The sequence below is a fragment of the Cylas formicarius genome, unplaced genomic scaffold, assembly GCF_029955315.1.
Source record: "Cylas formicarius isolate icCylForm1 unplaced genomic scaffold, icCylForm1.1 PGA_scaffold_1__22_contigs__length_36826433, whole genome shotgun sequence".
Classification (NCBI taxonomy): Eukaryota; Metazoa; Arthropoda; class Insecta; order Coleoptera; family Brentidae; genus Cylas; species Cylas formicarius.
In genome coordinates, this window is record NW_026844264.1 from 8,113,360 (window position 1) to 8,135,456 (window position 22,097).

Here is a 22,097-nt window from a genome sequence, read left to right on the forward strand (position 1 = left end):
GTTTTGCTTACTTGTTTTTTGTTTTCCGAACAAATTTTTCAAAAAACTCAACTTGGGCCCTTTTATAATTATACATATTTTCAGATCAATAGCTTTTTTTGTTCTCTTTTAAGAGGGTTCATATATGAGGTAGAGGTATAAAAATACCTACATATTAAATGCAAAAAACTATATATTGAACAAAGAAAGAAACAAAAATGCTATTCCAACGTTAATAAACATTAGAGGTACTTAAAAAATATGACGATATTCTTCTCGTTCTGCTTAGAAGGCTTTTTCTTGGAATCAGCTAAGCGAATAACAGCTCTTGTCTTGAGTTTCAGTCTGATTTTCCACGAATTTAGTAAAAATTTGACTTTTCTTCAGGGACTACTATTGTAGATGTTTAATTCAAGATACTTGTATGCACTTACGGTGCTTGAAATACATTACGCCATTGGATATTTCAATTATTGTTTGTTTTGATAAAGTCGAGTGGAAGTGGTGAACAACATCCTTTTCTCACTTGCAGTTGATAGGCATTCTATCTTGTAGGCCACCACTGTTTAAACTAAAGCATCTGATTCGTTTGAACGTCTTTTACGGTCAATTTATTTTTGCCACTTAGGACTTCACAATTTCTGTGTATTTAGGAAGGACCTGTTTACAACACCAAAATCCCTATCGCAGAATAAAAACGAACTTCTTCAAATTGGAAAATAGTGTTCCATATTGTTAAAACGGTTCAAACTAACCAAAAGTAACCAAACAGAATTTAATAATAAAGTGGTTCTCATTTTTGTCATGGCCCTGATCATAAAAAAGCTTTAACTGTACTACTACTACTGTACTGTAACTAAACAAGGGCCAGTGCTGGTTGATTAAAATTTTAATATTTATTTCTTAGAGGAACTAAGTTGATAAATTCGTAGACCCTTTCTACAGCAACACTAACCACTAACATCCAGAAACGGGGGGTTACAAACTTGTTCCAATTTCAAAAAATCCAGCTTGGCCCACACTGTACAATAATATTAATTATATATGAGTTTCACTATTAGTTAAGACCTTAAAATTACGGTGGAATTTGGTTTTAGTAATATAAACACATACATGCTATAACTAAATTGTTATTTAATTTTTTTAAACAAATTTATTATTTTTCATTTTAATGAGTGCGCCTTTTTGTATATAATTTTATAAAAAATATACCATTGAATTGATTAGTTAATATTTGTCTGCATTTCAAGTCAAGAGATCATTTTTGAAAAAATGTTCACCCGAATAAAATTGTTTCCATGCATGGGCTCCTACCAAATTTCAAACATCTAAGTTTCAGTGAGTATTTTTTTAATTTCAACACTCTGTACGTCATACATCATTGATAAAAAAAATTTTTAAAACGATCCAAAAAATCACACCCTTACGGATCAACTTCTATAAGCATCAGAAACGGGTTAGTGTCGATTATATTTTACAACAAGCTACATGAAGTACCTTCGTATCCGGCGAGTTGTTAACATAGAAGCCTTCTCTAAGCTGAACCTACACCAGAAATGAAACAAGTGTTAAAGGCAACCCATAACCAATTCGATAGCGGCTTAATATTAAAAAGATGTGTTTCTAAATCTCTATACCATCTGTTGGATGTGTACCAGAGAAATCTATATATGTACATTTTCGCTAACAAAATGGCGCGCTTACCCTCCAAAAATACTTGCGATTGGCGGAGCTCGGAACGGCATCTTTGGCGTAGATTTCTCCCACGAGAGGCCCAAAGCGCGTTCCTCGTGGGATATAACCCGTGCTCCAAACTCCCTGGGCCTGAAATTTTAAAAATTCAGACTAAAATTTGATTTTCGCTCTTAGCTTTGTATAGTGAAATTTAGAAAAATACACATTGTTTAATTGTGTAATTTATGGTAATTACAGTTATAATATTAGCTAATTTAAAGTAAAAATCAAATGAGGATTGATATATTGAATTCAATAAGAAAATTAATTATAAAATATGTCTTTTTTATGCCAAGGGTAAATGAGGGGTATATTTTCTATGAATCTCTTAATTGGTGTTACTAACTCCTACGCACACAGACCGATGCCTTAATGCATGGTCACGTCACCATCCAGCTCAAAAATCATCGGTTATCGACTCTCTTGTTTACAGAGCCGTAAAACTATCTCAGCCAGAGTCACTAAACCCAGAATTAAAACACTAGCTCTTCTCTCTAATAATTTCCACATTAAAGATATTAAGCGCTCCATCAAAAAATACAATTGACCACAATAGCAATGATGCCGAAAGAAATCCTACAGTTGCCACTGTGGTCCTTCCTTACATTCAAAACATCACTGAGCACAAATCAAAAGTTCTAAAGAAATATATGAATTGTCCAAAAATCTCTCAGCATTTTCGGAACGTCAAAGACAAAATTCCATTTGAAATGCCAGGAGTTTACAGCATTTCATGCATATGCGGCAAAGAATACATTGGAGAGACCGGACGAAAAATATCAACTGGACTCAAAGAACACGAAAGAGCCTTACGACTAAGACAAATAAACTCATCAGCTGTTGCCGAACACACTCATGAAACGGACATAAAATTTTATTCGATAAAACTAAAATTCTTGCATGTAATCAGTTCTTCTACCAACGAAAAATCGGAGAATCTATAGAAATTTATAAACAACCTAACAATCTTAATCGCGACTCAGACTACCAACGAAAAATCGGAGAATCTATAGAAATTTATAAACAACCTAACAATCTTAATCGCGACTCAGGCCTCTACCGGTCACCAATTTGGGAATCAGTCATCCGAGAGTGTGTTTATGTCCCTCATTAAGCTCCGCCCCCTCAAACAATATATAAGCAGGTACAGAGTAAAATACGAGCCAGTTTCAGTCAAGCTCTGAAGAAGCCACTAAGGCGAAATGTCAGAAAGCTGGACTCAACACAGGAGGAATCCAGAAGATTCGTAAAAAGTAACTTACCTGGCGTTATTTCTTTGCTTATTGCAATGTTATTAGTTGTTGACATTGACATTGTTTATAATGTAAGTCGTATTTAATGGTACTTCTGAAATTCTTCCACAACACTTATTTGTTTTAAATTCAACCATTTATATGGACCAAATACTTACGTCCGAAAGGGCTTGAGATGGTTTGAGCACCAGGTTACGGGGTAGAGTCGCTTCCGCCCTGTTTGGGGTATCAGGTTCGGTCGGTAAGTCAGGAACAATATAAGTCGTATGAAGTTCAAACTCTTCCTCCGCTATGCTGCCAACGTCGAACTCATTGGAAGTCACGTTCGACTCCTCTATCAAGTCCTAGAATCAGAAATCTCCTATCAATTTCCTTTCCTTTCACGAAAATGGGAAACATATTTGTGTCGTATTAGCGAGATGCCGTGTATTGAAAGTAAGAGTTCTATTTTAACCGTCGACTTTTTCCAGCCAGTCTGGAGCACGCAGATTGTAAGGGGGGATAGTATATAGTAAACGGAACTGCTTCGATATATTATGTATAGGCCGCAGTGTGGGGCACTAATCATCTGTTTGCGTACAAGTGCTATTTTATCACTGAAATATTGGCACTATTGGCAACTCGGAAACTATACGAGATGCAAGGATGGTGGGCCAAAGCTGCTAATTTCACTGCTTAGGTACCAAAATTCCGTTTAAAAATATTTAAAACCGTTAGTAATTTTCGATTTAATATTTTCTGGTGATTTTCGAAGAACTCATATAAAGCAAAAATTTTGAAACCTAACTTTGCAGTAACATTTATAATCCAGGCAAAGGTATTTCTGGACTCACTTAGCTTAGCGTAGCTTAGATCTCTTCGTAAATAATAAAAGGGTCCCTTTCACAGTATTGAAGTATTTTCGGGTATACTAACCAAACCAAAACTTTAAAATTTTATCTCTTAAAGTCGATACTTTTTGGAATATGCAGTGAAATCTCAAGTCTTTCTCAAAAATAGCTATGTATCTTAGAATCTGGGATTTTGTTCCGAATTTTTAAGTTGCTTTCTGCTAAAAACAATAGATTTGTTTCGGATTTACCACAAAAAAATTTGGTTGAATGACGACGAGAATGTTATAGTAGAAGACAATAAAGTGATTTTTTAATAATTTAAATATTGGTAGTTTTGTTTCACCGTTGTTTATTTATTTAAATTATTCAACTGTGATTTTACTGGATGGTTCATTTGTTGGATAGCCATACTAAAAAAACTTCTGCAAGATTGTTAGTAAAATTTTACGAAACATTCCACTGCTCATTTGCATAAAAGTCGTCTACATAATTCACAGCAATTCGAATGCTACAAACAGAACGAGACAAATTTATCTTTACACGTTTTTTTGCAAAATCTCGATAGCGCAAGAAAACAATTCATATCAAAAATTTCTTGTAATCATCATTAGCAGTATTGAAAATAGTTATGTCGAGAATTTTATCTGTGGGCACATTACAGACACATCAAAATTTGAATTGCGTAAGTCGACGATTTAAAGGACTCCGTTTTTAACAATAACAGGTTAACCGAAAAGTTTCTGCACATTCTGCAGCGAATGACCTTCTGCGCGGCATTTGGTTATGTAATGCAGAATTTTAAAGATACAGGGTGTGAAAGGATTTGTATTTAAAACAATGTTCACTATTGAGAACATTTGTTTGCACATTTGTAGTGCACTTTATTTTACATACACCACTGGTCTTAATAATTTTAGAGCTTTAGAGCTAAATCTGCTTGCTAGTTCACAAAGCAACATTGCCAAATATTTGTTTTTTTTTTATTTAACATTCTATACTTTGAAAACTTTTTTTCCATATTTTTTATAAAGGAATTTAATTCCTTAAACATAATATTAACAATTATTTAAATTTCGTAATAAAAATGGGAAACTAACTGGGAATTTTGGTATTTATATAAAATATATTTTATAAATATTTCAGATGGTCAAGTAAATTGTAAAGATTCACGAATTAAAATGTTTCGTGAATGCGTTTGTTTGCTAAAAATGTTAATTGTTATTTGTAATTTTGCAGAACTTTTAGTGTAACATTTTCTTTAAAAAATAATTTTGTTCAACATTTTAATGTCAATGCCAATCGGTTCATTTTTAACAGTTAACGATTACTAAGAACACATTGAAATTAACTTTAATAAACATTGTTTTATTGTAATTGTAAGAAAATATATTCAGTTAATAATAAAATGACGTTCAATATATAAAGGTTGCTTTTTGAAGAGTTTCATGCACAGAAATATATAAAAGATGTAGGAATAATGTTCTAGTATTATTGGATCTTGCAAAACAGTTCCGCTCATGCTCATTTTATTGAAATGACGGCCAGCCGCAATAATGTTGGATATATTTAAAAAAGCTGTGCGAGTAATTGATCGACTTAGGTGAAATCCGGGAGTTAACACTGTACATAATAGTGTTATGAGAATGATGAACATGCAAAGTGAAAGGATAATATGGGTCAGTATGCACGGGATATCGATCCAGTTCCTTCGGCGAGTCGCCGCGAGGCGCACTGGATCCTTAGCGGTGACGTAACGTCCTACGTCATCGTTGCAGTGAGGGAACAATTTCGTTTTTGTTCCGCCCCAAACATGATGGCGGCCGACAGGAACGATTCTGGATTGTTGCCGCAAAATACAAAAACTGTTACTGTACATTTACGAATGACTTTTGTAGTTCGTTTTGAATTCCATATATAGGGAAATTCAGTTTCCACGCTTCCAAACAAAAAACGCATTTTATTTGCAGGACAGAACAGTTGAATTATGGAACAAATTCATTTAAAAATCTGCTATTGGATTTCAAGAAATTTTTTTGCACTATATAGAAAATATACATGGTGGGTCAAAAGGTGGATGTCGATATCACGTTCATTTTTTTAATTTTTTAATTTTTTTAAATTCTTTTTCAAATTGAGTGTCAAATTTCATATAATCGTGTAGCAGTTTTTATGAGCAAAACACTAACAATCAAACATTTAATTTTCAAATGAAGGGAAAGTTCCAGTAAAGTTCTTAAATTGTCACAATTACATTTCTGGTAGCAAAGAAAGTGAATATGGAGCCAGAGAAAAAGAAGTTTATAACTTGTTTACCGCAAAATATCCAGAAAGACCCACAGTGAGTAAAACTGAGAGACAATTCAGAAAAACATGGCATATAAAAGATTGTATACATCCAAATCGTCCAAAAGCTAATGAGAACACAAGATTAAACATTTATGGTGTAAATGATCCCCACTGCAGACTACAGTTTTGTGAAACTATGATTGAAATGCGCAATTTAAATTTTTTTTTTTTCGGCGTCAGATATAGTTTATTGTTGAAGCTCCGTTTTGTTTAAATGGTGCGGTAAATGAACAAAATTCAAGGTTTTGTAGTACAACTTCTACTCTAGCAGTTCCTTTCTCAAATCCAGATCAACCTGATATGCCAGATACACATTTTGCTCGACAAGTGCATTGCATTTCATATTTAAATATGGTATTGGATAGTGGACAGTGGACAAGATATTACTCCACTTGATTTTTTCCTCTAGGGATATTTAAAATTAAAAGTATATAAAAAAAACCGACAACATTTGGATTATTTAAAATATAGAATCAAGTACGGAATAAGGCAAATCATTGAAAATATGCTGAGTAATGTTTTACAAGGATTTTTAAACCGATTAACATATTGTCACGAAATTAATGGCAGGCAATTTTAACACATAAGAAATTAATGTCTTTAACATGTTTTGTTATTCTTTTGATCATAAAATGTCATATCACAAAATCATAAAATCAATAAAATTGGTTTATTTCAGATGTATAACGATTTCGAACAATATTTTTGCAAAATTTCATCTTTTCTTTTTTAATACTGCAAATATTGTAGGGAGATATAAAATAATAAATAAATAAAATTTCTCAGTTCAAAGTTTCAGAACATATTCATCATTGCAAGTGAACGAAATGACCGAACTTTTGGAACCATTAAATATGTGACACAAAAAATAATGAATGAATGGATTCAAGAAATGGTATTCCATTTAGAAAGAGGAACTTGGTATTAACATCCACACACCCTGTATATATTTTATTTGCTGCAAAAAGTGCTGATGATGAACGCAAGCCTCTGGAAATCCAATTTTTAAGTCCATATTCCATTTAACATATGTACTTCAATCTCAGTTTTTTTTTTTAAAGTGTCTCAGTAAAAATTAGCATTCATTAATTAAACCTCACAAAAAAAATGTACTAAACATTTCAGGGTTGCATTCAATGAAAATCTATCTTCCAATTCTGGAAAATATTGTTTTGCCACTTTTTTTTAGCTAACCTTACCACTCAATTTTTAAAAAAAAAAAAGGACCAAACATACAATGACTTTGTGTTCAAAAATAGTATACTATACAAAGGAATAAAAGAATAAAATATTGTTTTTATTTCGGTACTCCAGTTATCAAGATCTACTGAAATTTCATTTTACTGAAACTATTTCTTTGTCACTTTTTTGTAGCAAACCTCATAACCTAAAAAAGTTTGTAGTCTAATTAAAAGAAACACGTAGCCACTCATACGTTACGTTACATACTCATACGTTAGCTTTAGTTGTCTGATACAATGCAGCCGTCGCCTTTTCTGGATAGCGATAATATCGTGGCAAATTTTTTTCTTCCTGCGGCTGTTGCAATTTAATATGACAATATGCGAACTATGCCTTAACACGTAAACCGTATGCAGTAGCGTTACGAAAAGGTCATAGGTCCTCTGCAAAGGGTAAACTTTTGACCTTTCGAATGACTGATCTACATCCGACCGGTGGACTTTTGATAAAATTCCGGAATAAAATTTAACACGCAATGATCAGGCCCGCAAATTGCATCAGCCAATTCGATTCCACGCTAAAATGTCATTTTTTGGATGTTTGCGATTCTGTAGGAATATCTACCGCACTCTGAATGAGGGACCACGAGAATGGCAGGTAGACAATCACGCGCAGCTAATTCACTTGTGCCTTATTTTTTATATGGGAATCAATAGTTCTTTACTGAAGCTGATGTCAAGGTTCGTTCTTAAAAATGGCTAGTGGTTCTAAATTTGTTACTGCGAGACGGACTAGCTTCTAAAAATGAGAAAATTATTATAATCAATATTATTCACCACATGTGCGCAAAAAGTACAGGAATAAAAAAAACTGTAATAAACGAGCGTGAAAAGACTGCTATCAGGAAAATAATACATTTGTTCCACTTAAAAAAAGACAAAATAATGTCTGAAATAAAAGAGCATAATTTCATTCCACCCATGAATAAGAAGAAATTTCGGAAAACTTTGAGGGAAATGAATTTCAGTTACTAATAAACTTCAATACAGAAAATCAGTTTTAATAGAGCAAGAGAGATGGCACTTTTAAAATCAGAGACTTTAACATCCTCTTGCAAGAAAGAAATAAAGACAATGGACAATGACAATGGAGTGAGTGAATGGGATTGAAATAGGGAGTGGATAACATGCTAGAAAAAGCTATAAAATCCCTTATTATTTCCAACGGCTATAGTTCATCTGAATACTCGGAATATGATAAATATGTAAATACTTATCTATTTTCATATTATGAGAGTAATTAACTTATCAATTATCTGTCCATCATGTATAATTATTATGATATCTACCTATTAATCTAATAAACTACTTGTTGGAGTAGTAGTAGTAGCTGTCACATTATTTTCAATCACCAAACTCGTCCAAACACAAAAACAAAATTAGTGTGACCTTAACTTAGGTGTCTAGGTCTTACAAAATGAAATACGGAAATTTTTCATAGCAATTGATCTAAACTTTCCCGTATAACCTTTAAGTTGTCCACTCCGATTAATGATATTTTGTAAATTTAATTTAATATATTTTTATATCAATTTATTTCTAGATTAAATAGAACGTTAATTACGGAAGGCACGGCTTTTTGCAGAAATTTTATAGAAATATTTTTGCATCATTTTCTGAGCTCGGTCAGCATTACTTGTTAAAAGTTCGAATATACCACGACGTATTAAATAAAGTAAATTTATGGCCGAAAGATCCTGGAAGACGTAGCCAATAGTTTTAAATAAAAAATTAGAAATCTATTTTTACGAGGCGACCTTCAGTAGCAATTGCCCTGTTGAATCCAATCGCAAGTTTGGTTCAATTGGTTCAAAAATAATTGTTATGAATGAAATTATGAATATATTTTTTTTAACAGAGTTTTTTTCACATTATTGTTTATTCATTGATTTTCATTACTTTTTGCCAAAACTTTGGGATTTTTTTGTGGAGATACTTTCGACATACTAAAAAAAATAGGTCCGATGAGAAAACTCTTTTAAATCGCCACCGTGGACATCATTCTGCCGTTCTGATCGCGCGCTGCCACCCGATTGGTTAATGAAACCTTGATTTTAATGATTCCGACGTTTCGCATAGTCAAAAATAAACCGTTTCGCCGCAACTTCGTTTACAACTCACCTCTCGCATTTTGGATTGTTTTGAGGACTTCAGCTTCTGTTCAAGGCATTTAAGTCCTGAAACACAAAACGAAAAATCAGTTTTTCGAAAACCTTAACCGTCAAAAACGTCGCGAAGTTCCGAGACCCGATTCGCTCGCATTATAAATTAAACACCATTATCAATAAAAAAATGTTTTAACCTTGTAGAGATGTCAACGCAAATCAAATATTACACAATAATAATTTATTTCGGCGGCACGGGTCGAGCATCCTACTTCCGCGCGTTTTTTTCTTGCGACGCATCGCCTTGATGCACTTTTCCGACATTTTTTTCGGAGGAAGCGAAAAATCGCGTCGATTCTCTAGCCGGTACTTATTCAATTCCGTACTAATATTAGTGCAAGGTCAAATTGCATGTATGTATGCACACGTCTGACGTCAAACTATCTCAGTCGTTTTTCTTTGTTTGCCCGGTGGCGTTTCCCTATTTCCATCTCGCTATTATGCGGGTTAACCTTGCGCCCAACATTTGGCGGGTATACTTAACCGATATTTAAACATTCAATGTTACGCGTTACAATGGCAAATAAATTGCTCGAATAAATGCACTTTCTTCCACCCGATTGTTTCGCGTGCACGGTCTAGACAAAACAATATGCAAATTGTCGAGTGTAAAAAAATGACGCGTTACAATATGAATCTTACTTAATTCGGTTTTGTTCTTCGTCTTCTTCCCGTTGTTTAATCAGCAATTTTGCACATTACTTAAATGATTACATTACGTTACATTACTTAAATGATAAAAAAGCAGAAAAAACAAATTGCGAACAATAACATTTGTAAAAATAATATATACATGGCGTTTTCTAATTTACTGTTTTAAGAGGCGATTTTTCTATTTTGTTTTATTTTATAACAAGAAAACTTCATATGAACATATGCCCTAAAGGTATTAACTTTGGAGATACAGGGTTGTAAAGTTTTCAAAAATAAATTCTTTCATTTAAATATCTATAATTCCACATTAGATATTTTAATGAAATTTGACCTTTTCTGTGCATTTTCATAACAATATCGTTAATATGACATCATGCAGAAAAAATAGTTTTTATTTTTAAATGAAAACCGTGATATGGACTAAAAAAAGTAGGAAATATCATTTTTAAGGAAATCAGTGGCGTGCCACTAGCTGCCTATGAACAAATAATATTTTGGTTAATTAAATCTCCGCCGCACTGGTTAAATCGTGAACTTTTTTTGTGATAAATAAAATAAAACAAATAAAATATAAAAACAAAAATAAAACAAAATATCTAGTATCTAGTAGTTACCAACTAGTATCCTTCAGAAAAAAAAATTAGAACAACGATTCAAATTTATTTTATTTATTTAACTTTACGTACTTCGTATTTGTACTTCGATTTTTTGAAGTATTTTAATTAAACGGATAGACAATTAGAGGTGTTTTTTATTTTTTTAACCCAAAACTGTACATCGGATTGACCTACAATCAATGTCTGCCAAAATAGAAATGAGAAATTCCTTACTAGTCTTTTTAAAAAATATATATCTAACAAAATATTACAGATATTAAAAAAATATGTTTTATTTTTCAAATATTTAGCACCCTGTATCTCAAAAGTTGAGACGTCTAGGACATTGTTCATACGAAGTTTTCTTTTTAAACTGGACACAAAAATCGTCCTCTTAATTATTAACATTTAATTCAATATCACATTGACTTAATATTACAGCAAAGTCAGCAACAAAAAGCAATTAATTTCCATTATACGAATACCCATCCAAAACGCAAAGCGTTGGAAATAGTACTTCAAAAAAAAAAGGAAAAAAGAGACAGCAAAGCAAGACTTGAATTTGAAGTTCCAAATTACTTGGCTCAAATAAAAATGAGATCTGTAAGTCCAGATGGCATACATAATCTTTTGCTGCCTATTTCTATTAAAATACATTTGCCACTTTGTTCATTTCTGTATTGAAAACTCGTTATTTCTTAGTCAGTGGAAACTATCAAATGTCTTTCTGCTTCCGAAAATTGATGATCCAAATATTTCAGAGATCTAAGACCAATCTCTATTTTAACAGTTTTATCAAAGTAATTGAGAATGCGTTGATGTGTCAAATTGTTGAATATGTGGAACTTAGTGTGGTTTTAGAAGAGATCATAGTTGTGCTACAGCAGTACTGTGTTGCAGACCATATCCTTAGAGCTGCAGATCAGGATGCTAATAACTAATAAACAACATGCCCCGCAATTAAACCCGGATACATCTGTTGTGATCGTTGTTGTGAAACCAGAAACTGCCTGTAAATACTGAGACTAGAAATTTGGGGGTGATTCTACACCACTTTCTTAGATTGCATAAACAAGTTGCAGTATCCATACAGAAAAGTATAGGTAGATTAAGAAGACTATATAGATCAAGATATATACTTAGTCATAGTAGGAAAAAATGTTGTGTGATTCCAATGTTTATTTTATTATTATTAACGTAGTGTATCGACCATGTCTAACGGTTAAATCTTCAGATAAGTACTGCTTAAGATATATGGCATACCGCGTAAACAGCCAGTTAGTCACAAGTTAAAAGTTGCTAGCTGGGTGAATGTGAAAATAATGAAGATACACACATAGATACTGCCTATACCACAAAATTGTTAATTCCTTAATTGTTATTTAAGATTATACAGTGCTATTATCCCTCTCCATTGTAATGCTATGTTTGAGAGGTCTTTTCCGTATGACTGCGCCTTCGCAGTTTTTGTCTTAATCTTGATTATATTATATATTGAAAAAAAAAAAGCTTAAATGTTATTCTTTCTTAGGATAAGTGTAAAATCCATTAAACTAACTTATGTTGGTTAAGTTGCACTCTTGCCCTTTCAATGCTTATATTAAAGGACGCAAGGCTGACTTTCTCATAAGGACATATCAATCAAAATAAAACTTCTTAATTAAACGACGTAATGAACTCTGGGTTTAAATTATTTTTGGAGATGTGATCAAAGTAATAGACAAAATTATGGAAATAGTAGAAACATTAGTTTCCGGTGACGAATCTAAATTATGTTTGGTATTTTGGTTTCATATGCTGCAAATTTCATCGAGATCCACAAATTTCGACACCCCATCAAAAAGTTACTTCAAGGTGCTTGGTCTTAGCAGTACGTAGCGGACAAATAAACTTAATCTATTTGAAATATGTGGATGTATTAAGTTGTTTCGTTGGTTAGAGTTGGAAAAAAAAATTAAAGAGGGGAAAACCTGAAAAAGCAACAAATATAAGATCACGCTCAGTACAGATTTTTTTAAAAATTATTCTTGTTTCTTATTAAATAATCGCTTGAAAGTCTTGTAAATTGTACGTTGAAGTTTTTCCCAGTTTAACGGGGAGCAGAATTATTGCAAAGCACAACCAGTCGTCTCAAACAAATTTGAGGAAAATTTTGTCCTTTCATCAATAGAATCTTAATTAACCAGTTGTCAACTTGAAAACAGTGTAGGATAATTTCGTGATACCAAATTTTAACCAAACAACACTGTCTGAGGTGTTTATGGGTAGCAAAATATATAAAACGCTGGTAGTTCAATACAACGTCATTTTTGCAAACCAACTGATCTTGTTAAATTTAGCTAAAACACCCCTGACAAATTCTGCTGCTAATAACTAAATATCTTCAGTTTTGCTCATGACCTTTGGAGTGTCGGGATTGTACACAAAAGTATTGGTTACATAAATAGTTTTTGAGGATATTGATATGGCTTGGAATTGGAGCCAACCTATTTAAAAAAATTTTAAGCTTAGGCTTCCAGATGTCGGCTTCAAAGGCATAATTAAAAAATAACTTATTCTTCAATCATCAGTTTTGCTGATGATCTCAGACTATGTGGCTTATATAGAAAAACATTGCTTACATACATATCTCTGGTGGATATTGATAAGGTTTAGAATTTTACTTTTGAGATAAGGAAGTATGGACTGTGTTGTAGTATAGTGGATTATATGCAGTGATTTGTTATACGTATTCTTTAGATGATTAGATAGATTTTGGAATTGGTCATTAAAAGAATCTAAAAGAACCACTAATACCATGAATAGCGAATAGTTAAACTGTACGATGCTCCTGGGTATGATTATTTAATTTTAAATGACGTATTATTCTAGCGAGCCCTAAAAAAATTGCATGTTAATTTGATTGTCAGCTTATGATCAATACTAATATATTGAAAACTTAGGTTCCAGAGATTTAACTTAAAAATATAATGTTACAAATCTTCGTCTTCAGCCATCGGTTGGAACTTATTGATTATTGGTTAAACTTGGCATTATAGAATTTTAACAGAATAAATGAATAATAAAGAGTAAAAAACAGTAAGTACTTTTTAAGTTATGATCCGCATATTTTTCACTAGAGGCTTAAAATTGAGTTTTCACGTTAATTTGGTCACCTGCTTATGACCATTGCTAAGATACACACAATTATAAGATGCTCCTAATAATAAGGACCAAATATAATAATAGTTGTATTCAGAAAGTGATAATACGTATCAAAAAGTAATGAGCCTGTCGAATATGGAACACACATAAATCAAAAAACAAAGAATAAGAATACAAACAAACAAATAATAATGCAAGAAAAAAAAATGAAGACAGTAAAAATTAAATTATTAAAAAAATAATATAAAATCTTAAATAACATCAAAATGAAAGACATTTTGAAAAACAAAGTTTCTTCGCATAGGCTCCTGAAAATCCCCTCCCATATTACATTCCTTCAAACCAACTGAATTTTTTATATTCCAAAAAATTTCACTACATTTTCCAATTTTTAATTTGATAAGGATAAGACTACCAATCCTAGTGTGAATCTCATCTTCAAAAAACCTATTGGAAATCTTTAGCATCTGCCCTAGCTGATTATCAGATCATTTTCCAATTCTATGAAAAACTTTGCAAAGAAAATAGGAAAATTAATTGATGAAAACAACATATTCAGTAAATTAAGTAGTCAGCATTAGTATCCGTTCCATAGGAAGCCCAAGGTTAGTGACATAGTTCACCCTTTTATAACTTCAAATGTAATAAAGCTGAGTTTCGGACCCCATTCACATATAATGCAATTGAAACCTACCACTCTCCCCTATATCTCTCTCATCGACTTCGGTATTTAAAAAAATTAGGAGGATTCAGAGACCGAAGAGAGGAGGAACTGCTTTCTTTCCTATTTGCTTTTTTTGTAATATACTGAGGTAATGGACCTCGTCCTCGACGGTGTTTCAGGTTTGATTTGATATATTATATCCATTTTTATAAATTTTAATTCACTGGAAGCATAGGATGTTGGATAATATAGGAAACAGTTGCTGACAACTTTTTAATTCCTTCAACTGAAATAAGTAGAATGACTGGCAATTACTGAGTCAAATTTCATTTGCCAGAACTAGGGTTTATTTAAAACAGCAACAACAAAGTTGTAATTGCATACTAGTCACTATACTATATCACAGATTTTGTTTTATGTTCCATCTTGTTCTATTCATTAATAATTTAACTATCAAAGTGCTTACCGCTTTTCTTAATTTATTTTTTTTCCTTGCCTAATAACTAGTTACCACTGCAAAAAGCTGACCACAATTTTTTTATGAACAGAAACTTTGCTGTGGGACGAAATAGGTTATGTACAGTTCAATGCCCATGAAGATAGGGAAGAGTACTCCACTTCTGAGGGAGTATCGACTTGCCTGTTTGAAAATCGAATTTTGAAAACAAGATTTACGAAAGGAATGAAGTACACTACAATATACGTAGGTTTTGATGCTTGGTCAGAAGTTGCAAATTTTTGAGAAAATTTAGGAAGAAAAACTGAAAAATGAAAAGGAAATGTTAGTAATTCGTTACGGTAGATAGTTCACAAATTTCGCACATGAAAATAAATAACTCGATTTTTGGCGTGGAAAACTTTCTCGTTTTGTATAAATAAACATTATTCTAATAATACATACAATAACTATCCAAGCGTTCACCTTGCCATGAACTTGAACGTTCGCTTTCCTAAAGTTGCACACGTCACGAATTAAATGGAATTTACCTTCGGGAAACACAATGACGAACATGAAGCTCCGTTTTTCTCAACCCCTTGGTCGGATTTTCGAAAATTTCGGGCCGGTTTTCAGGGTTTCGGTGCTGCAAAGGTCAAAGTTCAAAGGCTAGGGAGGCGATTTTTTTCCCCTTCCTGATAGCTAAAAAGTCGATTAGGACACATTTCGAAATCCAGGGTAGATTACCGACCTAAGCGTACCTGCGAATTTGGAAATCAACCCGAATTTTCACCTCTCAAAGGGTTGGCAATGTCGCCGCGTAACCACCACAACGGAAACTCCGCGGTCGCCATTTTGTGTTTTCACTTTTGATGGTATTGAACGCGGATGGATCTCGAAGGCCGGAAAATTGTTTTAGAAAAAAAAAGGAAAACTCACGCCTAACCAAAATGTCGGCTACGTCGGCGTTAAAACGCAACGCACTGCATCAACCGGTAGGTAAGTGCATTTAAGTTTAGCGTCTAGTTTGATAGTGAATCTGTTTGACAGCTAAAAATAGAAAATCAATATGAATTTCATTGTCAATGCAGTTCATTTTCTAATTTAACGCTGCACTTTTTAAACCCGCCTGCGTCACGACCGCAGCTATTATTGTAGACGACTTTAATCTTTAAAGGAAAAATCGCGATCGACTCAAGGCTCGTTTTCCCAAAGAAAAACTGCATCCCACACTCACTAAAGAATTTTCAGTATGTATTACTTTATCATTAATATTTCATATACTCACATGTCAGCTGTAACATATACTGAGTGATTTTTTGTGGTTTAATTATACAAAAAATTAATCCAAATATTTTCAATGTGCTCTTTATGATTAATAATAATACAATAATACAAATTCTAATATAAAAATTAAATTATTTGTTATTAAAAAAAAGTCGGAAACGCGCTCCAGAAGTAAACTTTTAGAAAATTATTTTATATAAAAATTTTTCCATTTCCATTTCTGTAATGATTTGTTATAATAATATTATAACTAATTATTGATCATTAACATATTATTTACATGGGATGACACTAGTTTGCCACAGTTTATTATCATTTATTTATTTGATGATGCTTTTGTTTAGTTTTTTTTTTTAAATAAATTTAAATATTAAAAATCTGTGCCTTGAAAAAAACTTGGAAGCTATTTTTTTTTAAAAATTTCTACCGATTTTTATCAAAAAATCTTCTATAATTTTGATAATTAATTTTTTTCTTTGTTACATACAAACAAATAATAAAATATAAAATGACACATATTATTAAATATAATCAAATTAGTTTCTAAAGAACTGACTTAATTTTCCAAAAATTAAAATTTGTCGATTATTATTAATTTGGGAAAAAGTAAGGTCAATTTGTTTTTTATTTGAATTTGAATGAATGAATTTTTATTGAATTTTTGTAACTAATTAACTTGCTTTTGCTAAACAATATTCTTTTAGAAAAATACATCCGAGAAAGTAAACCAAGAAAAAATTTACTTGGTTTTTTAAATTTACCTATTTGTAAAATATTAAATACATTTAAAAAGTAAAAGTCTGTGCATTAATATAAATTGAAAAGCTACACAATCTCTTGTCAAATTACACTTTAGTAAAATAATTTCATTTTCTACCCCTAGTTAATGATAAATTTTACACCAATTGTTGCAAATTATATCTGGTTGCTATATAAGCAAATTCATAGATTATTATTAATTTTGAAAATATCAAATTAAAATAAGAAACCAAGTTATAGACACTCTTGCTAATTTAAATTCTGTCGAATCGAAAGATTTTTGACATTTTTTAATCAAAAAGGCAGGTTAGTTTTCTATGAAAGCATGCAGATTTGCAACTAACAAAATTAACCTGTCCTTTTTTCTTAGAAAAAATTAGAGCAAAATTGTGTACTTGTCTCATTTTTTTTAATAATCAAATTATCACAAGCGGGTGGAAAAAAAAACTATATCATTTTCCGAACTATTGTTAAAGGAAATAATTAAATTAATTGCTGATCGCTACTTTAACTAATTTAAATTAAATTAATTTCACTATTATTAAAAATCCCATCGGATCGGATTAATAATTGGAGACATTTTTTTGTGTTGATCAAAATGGTCATTGTTCCAAAAAAAAAAACAAATTAGTTTCTTATTAATGGATGTACATTTATAAGAAATAAAATTTACCGATAATTTTTTTTCCGAAAAAAATCGTTCCAAATTGTATTCTCTTTTCACTTCAATGAAATCATTTTCTTAATTATTGTTTAAGAGAATTAATAAAATTACTTAGCAATCAGTACTTTAACTAATTTAGTGAACTAGGTGTCGCCTCTTCAACAATTATTACTATTATTAAAAATCTTATCGAACCTCTTGATATCATCAATTTAATTAAATTTTGAGAAATATTTTTTTTATAATTGGAGACATCTTTTTTTGCTTTGATTATTGTTCCCGAAAAAATTAACCCATCGCTTTTTTTCCTTTCACTAGTTTCATTTGAACAATCAAGATCAATGTTAAAATGTTAAAAATTATAAATCTTTTCTTTATAATCAAACTATTGTTCAAAGATAATTAGCCGAAGTACAGTTCTGTTACTAGGAGATTGTACAGCATTCTTTTTTTCTTTTTATGCATTCATTTTAATGTGTTAATATATTCAGCATGTATCATAATATGTCAGTTAAGTTAAAAGTAGCTATGATCTTTTTTCAAATTGTTTTACAGTTCCCCTTTTTTTGAGTTGTGCTTTTGGTTTACTGCTATTAGATAAATGTAAATATGTAAGTGCAAAAAAATAAACGTATACCACTATTATTAAATTATAATAAAAAAAATTACAAGTGGGTGGAATAGAAAACTAATCATTTTCCTAATTATTGTAAAAAGTTAAAAAAGTATTTTAACTAATTTAGCGAACTAGTTGTTGCCTTTTTAACTAAATAATTAGTTTTAATTATCAATACGCAAATAATAATAAAAATCTTATTTCATTGGTTCATGGTTTATAACTTAATTTCTACGAAATTGAGCGTTAAAAAAGCACCCCGGACGCCCGAAGGGGTTTGCGAGGGGAGGGGAAGCGCGTAAAAAAGGAAGTCGCTCGCGTCAAGGTCGATTACGCGGGACGCACTGCGTTACAAACGCATTAATATAAGAGCCCCCACACTTGACTTTCTCAACAGGTGAACGCGTTCCGAGCCGGTCAAAATACGCACCTACTTCGCGTGGCGGTCGCAAAGGCACGCGGACGGTGAAAAAACGGTGCGTGCAAATTGGGTGCACCACTAAACACACCGCGACGCCCGGTGCACGCACCCGGTATAATAGTTCTCGCGGAAATGATGCCGAGACCCGCGGGCTTTTGTGTACCCGCGTCCAGACGCCGACCTAGCTCAACACTCTCTGGTTTGGACAGGCGTGCATTGCAAATGCACCACCCGTTCCGTTCGAAATCGCTTGGCACCGGGACCGTCGTATGATAACAATTTTATATTGCGCAAGCTGATTAAACGTGTACGTCGAATTTTGGAATTCGCGTTATTATTGTTGCTGTTATCGCAGGCCGTTTTGTTGAAAAATTCTACGGAAAAAAGAAACCGCGGGATTTTGAAAACAACGTACGATGATACGTGGCGCGTTGCGCAGTAGGTATAGTGTATTTCGAGATAGTCGGCGTCCACATAGATACGTTAGTGGAAAAAAGTATGCGAATTTTTAATAAGGTTCCTATCCGAACGAGGGAAAGAAAACTCTGATAATACATTTGCCAAAAACTATTGAACCTTAAGAATTTAAAGATTTAAGCGCAGTTATTGTCCTCTCACGTGTTTCAAAGATTCTGGAGAAAATGATAAATAAGTAACTGTCAGGACATGCGACAGATTAGCAACGAAGATATTGGGAATGGCAAAGATTGAAGAAAATGAGGAAACTATTGATGCAGCAGATACATGTTGCGGAGTTGTAAAACCCATCCGCACCTGGAGGTTATAAAAGAAAACCTTATTGACTACGTTGTAAGCAATGTTGGAACCATAACATTAGAAAATAAAGTTTACGCCACTGTAACGAAAATATTACAAAATATGAAAGTCGTGATGACGTGAGAAATGCGTCGAGAAAACCTAGTAAAACTACTTCCAGAATTGATAAAACCGTTTTAATAATATCGAAACTTGACTCCCGACGACTATCCACTATCCACTAAAGTAACCACTAGAACGATAAGAAGCCGTTTAATCGACGGACGTCTTCATGGAGTAGTTGCTGTTAAAAATCGGTTCCCTTAAGGAACAATAGACTGACGCACATGGAATTTGCCAGAGCTTATCTGTATTGGCCAAGAAAAAAATGGAATACTGGTCTATTGGAGTAATAAAAGCTAATTTTTCCTGTTGGAACCTGATGGTAGATGATATTTAAGAAACCGGGAGATTTTGAAAACAATGTACGTAGCGCTTTGTAGGTATAGTGTATTTCGAGATAGTCGGAGTCCACCATTTTTAATAATGTCCATATCCGGACGAGGGGAACGAAACTCCGATAATACATTTGCCAAAAAGTATTGAACCTTAAGAATTTAAAGATTTAAGACCAGTTATTGTCCCCTCGCGTCTTTCAAAGATTCTGGAGAAAATGATAAATAAGTAGCTGTCAGGACATGTGGAGAAAAATCAGGTTCTTTCCACGTTTCAGGTCGCATTTCAGCGGTACCACGGATGTTGCTCAGCTCTCGTCAATGATTGACATCTTCACGATAAATCACATAACATTGTTGGCAGTTTGTACATTATACAGCACTAAGTGATCAGGCTAAACATTTCTTTAGAAATTTCCTAAATAAAAGAAAAATTGGTGAAAAGCTTTTAATTAATTTTGGTGTACCGCAGGGCTCTGTTATTAACCCACTGCTTACTCGATTTACACCTCTAACATCCAGAAGGTGCTTGAATATTGTACCGCTTAATATTATGCGGATGACATACAGCTGTATCTATTATTCACCAAAGATAATTTGTTTCGTTCTTGTGAAGCAATATATGATTATTTGAAAAATCATAATTCAATCTCATTAAAGTATTCCCTCATTCTGAACCCAAATAAATGTTGTTTAATGATATTTGGTTCAAAAAATGACGTAACCAGTTTAAAAAACATTGTTTTAAAAATAGGGGATTTTACCTTAGCAATTAAAGATCATGCTATAAATTTAGGAGTTATTTTTGATAAATCGGTGAGGTTTTTAAAGCTGTTACACAATAATCTTCAGGTTTTGCGAAGACAGCACAAAAGAACAGAAAAGAGAAACTTCAAAATTCTTAACTTCGTCTCATACCGGCTATTCAAAAATTTAAAAGGATATCAGAAAAGCTTCGGAACACAGATCTTCCTTTTTTGATTTTTTAATTCTCTTGCTCCACTAAAATTAAAAAATCTCATTTTTCAAGATTATCTTAGCAGACAGTACAGTAAATATTGATATTACTGGTGTATTGCCTATTATAAATTAAAAATTGAGAGAATTTATATATGCTATGCCAAAAATATTGTTATATTTTTTATTTTTGAATACAGCGGATTAAACAAGCAGCTGTGGTTAGTCCATCACTGAACTTCCTAATATTTAAATATTTTTTTATAATACTACTGTATCCTCTTTTACAACAACATGTATGACACTATTATTATTATTATATTATCAATGTTTGAGCTTGAGCTTTTTTAATCCAGTTTAACAAATGTAAAGGAATATTATTTACAAAACTTCTGGATTGATAAGTAGAACTTTATTCTACAGAACTAAAACCCTTGCATGTAATCAATCAATCAATAAACTGATAAGTGTTTCTTTTTTTATCGATTTTTTATGAGATTGTACAGAACACCTACAAATATTACATGAACCAAGAAAAATCCAGATTAGATAGAGAGCAACGAAGATATCGGAAATGCAAAAATTGAAGAAAATGAGGCAGCTACTGATGCAGCAGATACGTGGTGCGAAGTTATAAAACCCATCCGCACCTGGAGGTTATAAAAGAAAACCTTATTGACTACGTTGTAAGCAATGTTGGAAAAATAAAATTAGAAAATAAACTTGATACCACTGTAACGAAAACATTACAAAATATGAAAGTCGTGATGACGTTAGGAATGCGTCGAGAAAACCTAGTAAAACTACTTCCAGAATTGATAAAACCGTTTTAAGAATATCGAAACTTGGCTCCCGACGTTTATCCAGACCAATCGAGGAAGAGTTTGACAATAAAGTAACCAGTAAAGCGATAAGAAGCCGTTTAATCAACGAACGTCTTCATGTAATAGTTGCTGGTAAAAAATTGGTTCCCTTAAGGATGAATAGACCGACGCAGATGGAGTTTGCCAGAGCTTATCTGTGTTGGCCAAAAGAAAAATGGAATACTGGTCTATTGGAGCAATAAAAACTAATTTTTCCTATTGGGATCTGATGGTAGATGACATTTAAGACGATCAATTAGTGCAAAGTACGAAA

The 22,097-nt window shown here is 32.4% G+C and overlaps 2 protein-coding genes across 10 annotated transcripts in view; one reads left to right on the forward strand and one right to left on the reverse strand.

Moving 5' to 3' along the window:
- The window catches only part of LOC132696477 (PR domain zinc finger protein 1), a 33,418-nt gene extending 14,447 nt beyond the window's left edge, over positions 1-18,971 (reverse strand). Inside the window, exons 1-6 of one of the 7 annotated variants that reach the window (XM_060661309.1) lie at positions 15,807-15,948; positions 15,597-15,747; positions 9,508-9,563; positions 3,125-3,310; positions 1,684-1,803; positions 1,477-1,524 (exon numbers count right to left, since the gene is read on the reverse strand). In XM_060661309.1, coding sequence (XP_060517292.1) covers positions 1,477-1,524; positions 1,684-1,803; positions 3,125-3,310; positions 9,508-9,563; positions 15,597-15,621 — 435 coding nt within the window. In that variant the 5' untranslated portion in view covers positions 15,622-15,747; positions 15,807-15,948. Of the gene's footprint in view, positions 1-1,476; positions 1,525-1,683; positions 1,804-3,124; positions 3,311-9,507; positions 9,564-9,688; positions 9,865-10,193; positions 10,213-15,510; positions 15,530-15,596; positions 15,748-15,796; positions 15,949-18,801 lie in introns of those variants that run through there. The other 6 variants (XM_060661310.1, XM_060661313.1, XM_060661311.1 and 3 more) reach the window with 6 other exon arrangements.
- The window catches only part of LOC132696478 (uncharacterized), a 60,106-nt gene continuing 53,922 nt past the window's right edge, over positions 15,914-22,097 (forward strand). For 2 of the 3 annotated variants that reach the window (XR_009618036.1, XM_060661316.1), the window contains exon 1: positions 15,914-16,044. The gene's annotated coding sequence lies outside the window, so the exon portion shown is untranslated. The remainder of the gene's footprint in view (positions 16,045-22,097) is intronic. The other variant, XR_009618037.1, reaches the window with a different exon arrangement.